Genomic DNA, 12,384 nt, shown 5'->3' with positions numbered 1-12,384 from the left:
TATTTGCAAAAGGGAGGAGAGAGGAGAAAAAAAACCATCATAATCACTTGCAGGGCCTTATGAAATTTGAAGTCATTCAGATATAGACTTCTGGTCTTTCTAAATTGCGTGACAAAAGTAAAAACTGGTTCCAAGATGAAAAGTTACATTTAAAATTCTTCAGTCAAGATTTTTATTACACAGCTTTTCCTTTTGGTTTTTTTTTTTGTTTTGTTTTGTTTTTAAGTCACCATATTAAGGACTACAAGTTAGTTCTTGCTTGCTCTGGGCTTCTGCGCACTTTAAAGGTTTTGCTGGTGCAACCCTATCAGCAAAACCTCACAGGAGACAGAGCTTATACACTCAAAAGCATTCTTTTGCCTGATTTAATTTAAATCAGTTTCCCAAATAGAATTAAAGCTGCACCAGAGGGAAAACTTTTTAGCTGCCATCACAGCACCTTCATTAGGGTTTTTGCCAGCACAGCTATTTGGCTGGAGTTTTTGCAATAACCGACAGAGCTATGACAGGAAGGGAAAAAAAAAAAAAAAAAAAGAAAACAAAAGACACCCCCGGGTTCTTTCCTTTTCCATTTGAAACACCACTTAGCAGACCACAACAGCGCTTTGCAGCTTACCAACTAGTCACATTGTAAGCAGGTTTAAAAGTTAACTAGGAAATTAAAGCCAATGCATCTGTTAAACTCTCCATAGGTGCAAAGGTGTTAGAAGGCACTGAAAAGGTGTTTCAAGTTGTCTCGTGCTTTTAGGCAAAGCAGAGCTCTCTGTTTAATATCTCGGAGGGATATTGCCCAAATGCACACAACACAGTTGCGCCATGGCCCATCACACCCGGTCGCTGAGCTCCCCCTCTGCCCAGCCCCTCTTTCTAACCAAGGTGGGCACGAGTTTGCAAGTTAACCTGACCTGCTGGTTGTCTCCTCTTCACAGAGGGAACACAGCTCTAAACTTAAAAATGACAGATTTCTGGAGAATAGAAGATCTTCCACTCACAAATGGAATTGATCTTTAAAGATCCAAGAAACAATAGGAACAACTAAGCTACACACAGCACACCGGTAAGCTAGTGGTATAAAATTAACACACCCAAAAAAGACATTTCGAATTTTGCTACAGAAGGCATGTTATTCAGCTCATCAGCAACATACATTGATTTGGGGTAGTTTATAAATGCCAGGCTTAATCTTGGTCCATAGATTAATTTAAATTTTGTCTTTAAACAAAACCTAGCAGTAAAAGCGATAGTGGGAGGGAGGAGGTTTCCATCCAATATTAAAGATCCCACCAACATTTTTGTTAAAAAGCTCCAACAGCTGTATGCTCTGGAGCAAGGTCTCTCAAATTCAGAAACTTAACCCATTCACGCACATTTGCAGGTGACAGAGGCCAGTTTACCAAACACTACCCTTGGCACCACTTTGACTCCTGCCTCTACTGCAGAGATAAAGGAAGAAGCCAGCCAATTGCCTAAATTTTTGAAGGTAGCCCATGAAAAGTACTACTCATCTCCCAGGTCTCCCACTTGACAGCCTGGGTCTCAGATGCTGTTGAAGCTGAGCAGCAGCTTTGCAGGTAAGAAGTGGTTTATGTGTACTGAGGATAACGTGCCCTTCATCTCCCAGGGGTTGAACCAGCATCCCCAAAATACTCCAGCCAGACAGTAAAGAGCTTATGAGAAAACAAGCAATTTGTGTCTTTGGAGCAGCATTTAATAAGGTCTAGTAATAAATAAGGCCCAAGGCAATGCCAATGAACAAGGAAAGCAAAATATTGAATAACTGATCACTGCTCATTAAGTACTTCTGTTCACCAAATGAGACTCGCATCCTTTGGGAACAGGGCAGGAGTGTAATTGCTCCCATAATAGAAGAATCTCATACAGCATATGGCAAAAGAGAGCTGGATTAAAATTTGCTGAGGCTATTTCAAAGCTGACATTTCTTAACTTTTACTCTATGGACTTTGAAGAGTATTTTATTACACAGAAAGCTGTGTTTACAAAACAGTAAGGGCAGTGAGCAGCTGGACTAGTAAAATTTGTATTCTATAGATTTGTCTTTTAAGTTTTGGTTTCTGCATGGATTTCCAATGCCTGAAAGGCATTTCACTGAAGTCTCTCTCCCTAGAGATCTTTATCTGGGAAAGAGGTCTGGAGCCTTCCCTTTTTATGCAACCTGAGCATACTAAGTTCTTGTTGGTTGCAAATATCCAAGACCACTGTCTTTGGGTTGAGTTTTACTGAAGTCAGCCCAAAGGCTGAATTGCTACCAGGGAGAGAAATGCACCACCAGACAGTGCAGTTGCACAAGCCCCGTTTCTTTTGGAATTAGACCTCAAGATGTTGGAGAGATGAGCATCAACAATTCTGCGAAGGTGCTGGTAGGCTCCGGGTTGACGTCCATCCCAACTCATTCCCTTCCACACATTCATTTGACAAGTTCAGACATTGTTTCTTTCCCCAAATGCTTCAGTCTCCTCTGGCCTTAAAACATCTTAGACCAGAATCCCAGCATTAATATAAAACACTTACATTAAATCAGTGCATGAGACTTCTCACTCTTCTTTGCAAGTGGTAGGGGAGGAAAAGACTAGGCTTTTTATTTGCAACCAAGTACATACCTATCATGTTTTCACAACAAACTTTATACAGCAACAACTGGCACATATGTATGCCATACTTTTCCTGGAAAGAAGGTTGGAATTTTTCTACTTAAGAACAATTTATAAATTGCTAAATTGTTCTATATAAGTACGTTAAATTCAAAGCAAATTGAGAAAAGTTCTTTTGCCGTTGTGGAAAATCATGTCAGCAGTGAATGATCCCTGGTCACCAAAGCCATAAAATAGCATGGAAAAATAACACTAAAAAATATTGGATGGGTGGTTTGTGAGCAAGTATTTGAAGGCAAACCTGCTTTAAAGTTCACTTCTCTGGTTAGGTACTACAGTATCTGTAGTACTGGATACTAGATTCTCTAATATACTAAAGATACCAGAATAGTATCACTTGTTTAAATTAGTCTAGATATTTACAGAGAAAAACTTGAAAATAGCTAATTCACCCGGTGACTCCATGTGTTATAGACTAACTTGGTTTATAATTTGACTTGTTCAAGTGACCAGAAGTCAGAAGAGTCTGTAATTAAACACTGGTCTCCAAAGCCTTCTGTGGAACTGATGTTTCCTGGGCAGGTGGTCCCACACTCTGCGCTGATTTGAGCACACACACAGGAAAGCCAAGATAACTAGTTTTCAGCAATGCAACAAATACACAGTTCTGGTGCATTTCTTACAGAAGACACAAGCCCACAGCTTTTGAAGAGTCACTTTAGCTGTTGAGCCTGGCCTTCACACTCTAACAATTGACAGTTTTCACTAAGTTTTTAAAGTATTCTCATACACCTTTATTTAACTGTTCTGAACTCATTTAAATCAACTTTATGGCACAAAACATAGGGCTGGAATCAAGCAAAGTAATGGCTCAGCAGTCCTTCAGCACCGTAACAAGCCCAAAAATTTAGAAGCATCTAGGCACTACTTCGGGGGGGGGGAAGAAGAAACCAAGAAGAGAGATGAGTGATTAAGAATTGTCCATCTAGATGGATGCAAAAATACTTGTAAAACAGCATCTAGGACAGCACTTGCTATCCAGAGAGCCATAACAGAATGGCAAGGGTTGGAGGGGACCTCGGGAGATCATCTAGTCCAACTCCCCTGCCAAAGCAGGTTCTCCTAGAGCATGTTACACAGGACTTTGTCCAGGCAGGCTTTGAATATCTCCAGAGAAGGAGACTCCACAACCCCCCTGGGCAGCCTGTTCCAGTGCTCTGTCACCCTCAAAGTAAAGAAGTTCTTCCTCATATTCAACTGAAACCTCTTTTGTTTCAGTTTGTGCCCATTGCCCCTTGTCCTGTCACTGGGCACCACTGAGAAGAGTCTGGCTCCATCCTCGTGACATCCACCCTTAAGATATTTGTATGTGTTGATGAGGTCCCCTCTCAGTCTTTTCTTCAGGCTGAACAAGCCCAACTCTCTCAGCCTTTCCTCACAGGGGAGATGGTCCAGTCCCTTTATCATCCTAGTTGCCCTCCTCTGGACTCTTTCTAGGAGTTCCCTGCTCCCTGGGAAAGCCTGAGCCTCAGAGGAAAGCAAGCACCTGGTTCTTCACGGCATTGGAGGCACCCACTTCAGTCAAGGCTATCATCGTTGCTGCAGGCCACCAAATACACATTAAATCCAGCTCCTTTTGTAAAGCACATACTCATATCAACTGACCACCTCAGAAACTCAAGCCCAAAGCTACAGCAACATCACCTCTGCCTTTCTGAAAAGGCCTCTGCCTTCCCAAATAGGGCTGTGGGTCTCCTTCCACAGCCAGAAGGCCATGCAGATTACCTCTGTCAGAGGGCACTACTAGTACCTACTGAAACAATCCACAAAATACCTTTTACAGAAGGGCTAATAGCCTTAGAGTCACTTAATGAGGACCAAGATGGAGAAAAATTCTGTAAACTTCCTCATTAAGAGGTGCCCTCCTCGTCCAAATCGTCTTTAAAAATTAGTATTTAGTAAAACCAGAAAATGTTTCTGTTTCAAATACCAGCAAGTGCTCGCACACAGAAATCTCATAGTATAGTTCAGACTCTTAATGAATTTGTTTCACAAAAAAATCCTACAGCAACCACTGCCTATGCTCTGCTAATGTGTATAGCAGCCTGGCTTCTGTTCACGTGACACCTGCACAGAAGAGGATCCCTACATAAAAACAAAACCCTTAAACAAATATTTTGTAAATTAGTCACCTGAGTTTTTTTCCCCATCAAAATGACATCTCACCACTGTCCTCTTTGAGCTCCCTATGAGAGGATGTTTGCCCAGCCTCCTCCTTTCTGATGCTAGCGGAGGTTAAACATCCTAGACAAATGAATACAGTAAAAGCACAGTCTTGTGCTGGAAATCATTCATCCATTGATAGCACGATGACACTAAGCACTAGATGGAGAACACATTTCACTCCCACATGCAGCTTGTACATACACCACCTTCCTTTTTCCCCTCCCCGAGCAGATATGTTTGCGTACTGAAAAGATATATACATGGCAATTTCTTTGGCATAATGATTGTTTTTTTGCATTAAATAAAAATATAGTTCTCATTAGTATTTCTGAAAATAAAAACAAAGCAAAAAAAAGAAATCTAAGCTTATAATCATACACCACTGAATTTTCAGTATTATCGTTGCCATAGGAACATTAGCCCTGACCCATGATGGCATGTAAAAGTATTAGTTATGTGAACTCTTATTCATTCTTCAGGGATACATGTTGTGTGCACACACAGGGCTTTGTGCTTCATTGAAAGGGTAAAAAAAAAAATGTTTCTTTTTGCAACTATCCCAATTCAAAGGTGACCACTGGTGTCTTAACACTCAAAGTAATATACCTACTTATATCTGCAGAGACGCAGATTTTATCATCCTAGTTGCCCTCCTCTGGACTCTTTCTAGGAGTTCCCTGCTCCCTGGGAAAGCCTGAGCCTCAGAGGAAAGCAAGCACCTGGTTCTTCACGGCATTGGAGGCACCCACTTCAGTCAAGGCTATCATCGTTGCTGCAGGCCACCAAATACACATTAAATCCAGCTCCTTTTGTAAAGCACATACTCATATCGACTGACCACCTCAGAAACTCAAGCCCAAAGCTACAGCAACATCACCTCTGCCTTTCTGAAAAGGCCTCTGCCTTCCCAAATAGGGCTGTGGGTCTCCTTCCACAGCCAGAAGGCCATGCAGATTACCTCTGTCAGAGGGCACTACTAGTACCTACTGAAACAATCCACAAAATACCTTTTACAGAAGGGCTAATAGCCTTAGAGTCACTTAATGAGGACCAAGATGGAGAAAAATTCTGTAAACTTCCTCATTAAGAGGTGCCCTCCTCGTCCAAATCGTCTTTAAAAATTAATATTTAGTAAAACCAGAAAATGTTTCTGTTTCAAATACCAGCAAGTGCTCGCACACAGAAATCTCATAGTATAGTTCAGACTCTTAATGAATTTGTTTCACAAAAAAATCCTACAGCAACCACTGCCTATGCTCTGCTAATGTGTATAGCAGCCTGGCTTCTGTTCACGTGACACCTGCACAGAAGAGGATCCCTACATAAAAACAAAACCCTTAAACAAATATTTTGTAAATTAGTCACCTGAGTTTTTTTCCCCATCAAAATGACATCTCACCACTGTCCTCTTTGAGCTCCCTATGAGAGGATGTTTGCCCAGCCTCCTCCTTTCTGATGCTAGCGGAGGTTAAACATCCTAGACAAATGAATACAGTAAAAGCACAGTCTTGTGCTGGAAATCATTCATCCATTGATAGCACGATGACACTAAGCACTAGATGGAGAACACATTTCACTCCCACATGCAGCTTGTACATACACCACCTTTCTTTTTCCCCTCCCCGAGCAGATATGTTTGCGTACTGAAAAGATATATACATGGCAATTTCTTTGGCGTAATGATTGTTTTTTTGCATTAAATAAAAATATAGTTCTCATTAGTATTTCTGAAAATAAAAACAAAGCAAAAAAAAGAAATCTAAGCTTATAATCATACGCCACTGAATTTTCAGTATTATCGTTGCCATAGGAACATTAGCCCTGACCCATGATGGCATGTAAAAGTATTAGTTATGTGAACTCTTATTCATTCTTCAGGGATACATGTTGTGTGCACACACAGGGCTTTGTGCTTCATTGAAAGGGTAAAAAAAAAAAATGTTTCTTTTTGCAACTATCCCAATTCAAAGGTGACCACTGGTGTCTTAACACTCAAAGTAATATACCTACTTATATCTGCAGAGACGCAGATCCTGAGCTCCTCATATTGCAGCCTGCATTTAAAATACACCAGTTATGAGACACAACCAACACCCATGCTTCGTTCCTGAGCTAAAAAATAAGACAAAAAATAGACACCTAGCCCCATACTAAAACAATATACACCCACTCCGTATATGTGAGGCCAACTTTGCACAAAATTTCCCTTCCAAAATCTTGGGTAGAGCTAAATCCTGTAGCATGCACTATGACAACCATAATTTAGGTGGCTGCGCGTCACAAGGACACGGTCAGTGCGTCCTGCTGGTTGCGCTCGGGGATCCATATTGGGATAAGAGGGGGTGCACTTTGGCAAGAAATGGTCCTGAGCTGCCTCAGTACCTCACATGCGGCTGGTGGGGTTGTTTGAACTGAACCACGGGCTCCAGGCTCTGCTGCTCACCCTCTGAACTCCTCTCTTCCAAATATTCCGTAACCCACCACGACGTTCAGTAATTCCATGTGCCACAGCAGCATGCCCACGCTTTATAAGGCCCTCTCCAGTTTCTAGGAAGGACGGTGGCAGGGGCAATTTGAGTTGGTACAGTTCCCTCCTCCTCCTCCCAAGCGCTTGCAGGAGAGGAGGGACAGGGTCACAGAAGTGTCCTGGCAGTCCCAGCCTTCTCCTCGCTACCCACAGTCCCGGAGAGGGAAGGGTGATTTTCCCAGGCCTGTGCATGGCACTCTACTTGCTGTACATCTCTCCACAAGCCTACCAGGCTTCCTACAAGTACCTGATCTGCCACGCTGGCTCCTCTGCTCTGGTCACATAAAGATGAGAAGCAGCGTCCTGCTTCTTCTGCCAAGAGAGCCTCATGGCTATCCAGCTAGGAAAGAGGCATCACTACAACAGGTCAAAGCCACAGACCTCAGTTCCAACTAGAAGTCAATAACTGCACACATCTCAGATTTTGGGTGCTGCATGCTCTGTCCAAGACTTGTTTCTCAAAAGGACTGCAGCATTCTTCACTGATTTCAGTTTCCAAGTTAATTTTGGATGCAGCTCTGTATTGAATATGCCGCAACTGCAGTACAAGCCTAGAGGAAAAAAAATCTCTGCCACAACAACTAGGCTTGCAAGGCAGAAGAAAGCTCAGTTTCCCAGCTGGGTGGAACCAAAAGTTTTGTTCAAAAGTAACATCCTCCAAGCAATGCATACCACACTTGTTTAGAATTGCTTATCAAAAATATCTCCAGATTGTGTTATGGCACCTTCACCACCCAGCGTTGCCAGTACACACTCCAAGAGGCACAGCAATGCCATACAGTCTATCCAGCGGGGAAGTAGCCAACCTTCCATGTTTTGTCAGTCAGCACTGTTAACTGTGAGGTTAGTGTGTGTGTTGCAGAAAGTACAGAAAAGACGCAATTAGAACTAGGGACCCACTGTATGCGGCAGCATAGAAAATTTCGTGTCACAGTGTTTGCTCCAAAAGTCATGGCTAAGAGTGTCATTTACCCTAAAGAGCTAAATTTCAAAATACAAAGTTGTTATCAGCTGCTGATTCTCAACGACTCTAAAGAGCTTTCGATAAAGTCAGTTCTTGTTACTCCTCGTACTGCATAGGCTGACCAACACTGCCTTTTATCAGCTATCAGCACTCATATGCTACGCCCCCTCCACAGCCACTGCCGTCCACCACAGCCAGTTCCCAGAAGCAAAGCTAGGTCATGTCTGCAAGAAGAATTCAGCTGAAACACCACCACAGTCACTACGGAAAAGCCACACACAGAGGTTCTGTAGTGATTCTTCATTGCAATTCCTCAAAGCTTTTTCCTAGAAAAACCTCTATCCGGCCACTACTTCTCTTAGGGGTTTCTAAATGGTTGCAAGGTTGCATCCTGAACCCAGCCAATCTGAGTTAATGTTTTCTGTACAGAAAAATGGACTCAACCCCTTAGAAAAACCTCATGTCCACATCAAACCATTCACAAAAGCAAATCAAGGCTCCTCCACTTGCTCTACCCATTCAAGACAACCAAACTCTACATCATCATTCAACCCATGTCACTTCAGGTCCTCCTCCTCCATCACCACCTGCTTCAAACTCAAGATGGTTTCAGTTATTGTCATGTGATTTCTCATGCAAAATGGTATTTTATCATCTCAGACGCTTCTTCACAGCCTTGGCTTATCTCAGCGTTTTCTCAGGATTGACCTTAAAATCTAACAAGTACAGCTTGAGGGGAGAGAAACTGTATGTTGTTGTTTTCAACTTCAGGAGGGAGTGCACAACAGGAACCCACACCACAGATGACAGACAGCTCAAAAATATGCATCATGCTTCTTTCCACAGTATTTTAGGTACTTCCTTCTTACATTTTCAGAGAAGGAACTGGCACATGTGGCATTAGTTTTTAATACTGCACCATAGCATTCTTCAGAACTAGAAATTTCATGTTTTTCTTAATTACTGTGCAACAGAATTAAAACCAACACAAGAACCTGAAGAAGAACTCATTGAATGATTCAGATTTTGAGAAAAGTTAAATAGTGAATTCAAGAAAAACACTGTTTCCTTCAGCTCTGGCGTACAAAGGAGACACCACTGACACAAGTTTCCCATCACATTTGTTTAGAATACACTAACAAGTAACCTAACACTTTGAAAGATTAAATACATCTGTTGCATTCAAGTTACACAGAAGTCATAATTACTTAATTATATGTACAAATATTATTTCATTTGTAATTTTGAATTAATGCATACCATAAGCATACTCAGCATCTTAACTGCTGCTTTTAGTTAGCCACAAGGTGGCAGAAATTTCAAAGTTAAAATAAAAAGATCAGTGTAGGCTATTCCATGGGTTTGGTTTTGTTTAACCTGCTACGGCTAGAAAGAGGGGAAATGTGTTTAGGTCACCAGATTAAAAATTAAGGAATACACAGGTCCTTTTTCTACCTGTGGTAGAAAAGCAAAAATTGAACCTATGGCATAATATAAATGTGGGTGTTTAAAGGAAAAGGATATACAACCATTGATTAAGAATATAAAGCATATTTTTAAGTTTTAATATCTAGATTAAAAGTTATCAGCTACTGAAGATATAAGCAAGTGTAAAATATATGGCCCAAAGTTCAAAAAGTCCAAATAAATTATTTTAGGTATTTGGATTGCGACCTTTTTGTGTTTGGAAGCAGCATTAAATTTTCTAATTAAAAAAATAATTTAAGGGAAAAATGTAGAAAAACCAAAAGAAACAAAAACAAATAGGAGAAGAATGCAGCTGCTAACCAGAAGACAGACACATAACAACCAACACTGTAAGAGGGCATCACAAAACTTTTTTTACAACACAGCTAAAAAGCATTAAGCAGTAACTCCCATCTTCTGTCATTGGCAAGTCATTAACTTTCTGCCCTCCCCAGCCAAATAATTTTACCCAAATATTCAATTTTCAAAATGATTAATTTATTTTTAATCAAAGGGCAGGAAAAGTTGATAACAAAAAATAGCAAATTAAGGTAAAGCGCACAAGACTTAGCAAGAGGAAGACCAAGAGACTTTCTTAAAAGTTAATGCTTACGTGATCATTTTATCAATAAATTAATCAGAAGTGAAGTTGCATGTAAAACCGCAACAACATGAATTCCAAAACGCAAGTCAGACAACAGTAACAAATAAATAAGATACTTACTGTCTAGCCTGGTCCTTATTGCCATATGTTACATTTACAACTGCAGTCTCCGTGTCAGTGTTCACTAGAGAGGAAAACGCAATGGAAAGAGGTTAAGTTCAGTGTGCAACTCCCTTCCCACTACAAATCTAAAAACAATTTGAGAGTAGAGCCATACCTTGCTCACAGTTCTCCACTGTTCCATACTGAGCTAACAAACTATCCAGCACCTATCAAGGGGTAAAAAGAAATGACAGATTTCAATTTCAAAACAGATTACAAAGAAAAAAAGCCTGTAAAACCACTAAAATTTGTAACAGTTTTATTGGAACACGCAGCATTCAAGACATCCGCTCGAATAAGAAAGAAATGTTAACTGTTTCGGGAAGAATAAGCACACATTGCTAGTTTTCTTTCTCACATCACAAAATCAGTGTTCAAAACCTCAGGAATATGAAAATACAGAGCATAACTCCAAGAAGTCACACTGCACTAAGTCCCAAACCTTGAAAATAAACCTCTAAGTTACCTGTTCTCAGAGTGGGCTAAAGCAGAGGCAGAAAGAGAAGAGCAAATCCGGAATACAGTCTTTCCATACATCCCAAGCACATGTATGTAACTTTGCCACTGTTTGGGGTATTTTTTTTTTCCTCCCAGTACACTTAGGCCATACATAAAAACATTATTCTCCTACTTAGCGGGGGCTTGTCCACATAGAGAAGTTAACCAGAACAATCAGCACATCAAAAGCTGTTCCACAATTACTTTTGACAGTTTTCCCAAAGAGCCATTCCAGAGGAACCACTCACAACAGTATCTTCACAATTATTTGAAGGTCACAATTAATTTGTCACTTGGTAGAAAGCTAGGGAGGAACAGGTAAAAACATATGAAAAGGAGCAAAAGAAATCTGAATAAAGTAGTTTTATTTGGCATAATTTGTTCTATTTAGTCAAATGAAGGATGAAGAAGGGGCAAGAAACAATGAGACTTTTAGGAAAATCAAGGTGTCAGAATATTCCAGTAAAAACATTAAATTACACCCACAGTTGTATTGCTTCTAAAAATCACATGGTATATACTTTATTTTCTTCCTGGTGAGAATAATGTTCCAGAAGACAGTGACTGCAGCAGTGGCTAGCACAGAACACAGGCACATCATTGTGGTTTGCTGCATCCTAATGCTTCGTCTCAAGAATCAAAACGATGCTGGAGAAGGTCACAATTTACACCAAGAAGTGCAAAAGTAAACTTGCAACCTCTTCTGTGACCAAAGGGTCATTCTTCACTTCAGTCTTAAAACAAAATGTCAGAATGAAAGGGAGGAAACCCTTTTGGGAAAGGAAGGAAACAAGGAGGCAAGGACAGAAGGAAAGTGGCAGGCATAAAAACGCATCTGTGCGGCTTCTCAGTGCAGTACGCTTCCACTTGCTATAACCAGCAACTGAGTGGGCACAAAACCCCAGTCCCTAAAGATCTAAAATTCAGAATCTACATCCTCATGCGATTAAAAATTCAAAATTATAATTTATTAATGTACTGTATATTTTTACTACAATATAAAAGACATTTAAGATAAATTGCAGTTTATATGCCCAAACTTAATGACAACTTACATCAGTAAGATTTCCAATCTTTGCCACCTATTAAAATTGAAATTGCACGCAGGCATTTCAACGGTAATATTTCAAACCAGGTATTTAAAAGGCAATGCACTGCTCACCAAGTTTGAGCAACGTATTACTACTTTTAACTGCAGAATTTCCCCATCCTTCTCGTATAGGGTCCAGTAAGTTTTCTTGGCAACTGTTTTGTTTTCATAGACAAGTTAATTGTCCTCTCCTCCTACAAGCAGAGATTAGCCTAGGCTGAATTGTCTTTTCAATTC

The 12,384-nt window shown here is 40.6% G+C and overlaps 1 protein-coding gene across 1 annotated transcript in view; it reads right to left on the bottom strand.

The window, feature by feature from the left end:
• Positions 1-12,384, bottom strand: part of IGF2BP3 (insulin like growth factor 2 mRNA binding protein 3) — a 118,768-nt gene that overhangs the window by 34,904 nt on the left and 71,480 nt on the right. The window contains exons 4-5 of the mRNA XM_009638673.2: positions 10,675-10,726; positions 10,518-10,581 (exon numbers count right to left, since the gene is read on the bottom strand). Coding sequence (XP_009636968.1) covers positions 10,518-10,581; positions 10,675-10,726 — 116 coding nt within the window. The remainder of the gene's footprint in view (positions 1-10,517; positions 10,582-10,674; positions 10,727-12,384) is intronic.

Source organism: Egretta garzetta, unplaced genomic scaffold (genome assembly GCF_000687185.1).
Source record: "Egretta garzetta isolate BGI_Z169 unplaced genomic scaffold, ASM68718v1 scaffold94, whole genome shotgun sequence".
Taxonomy (NCBI): Eukaryota; Metazoa; Chordata; class Aves; order Pelecaniformes; family Ardeidae; genus Egretta; species Egretta garzetta.
Note: the sequence above shows the minus strand (reverse complement) of the source record. Positions and strands in the feature narration are given on the sequence as shown.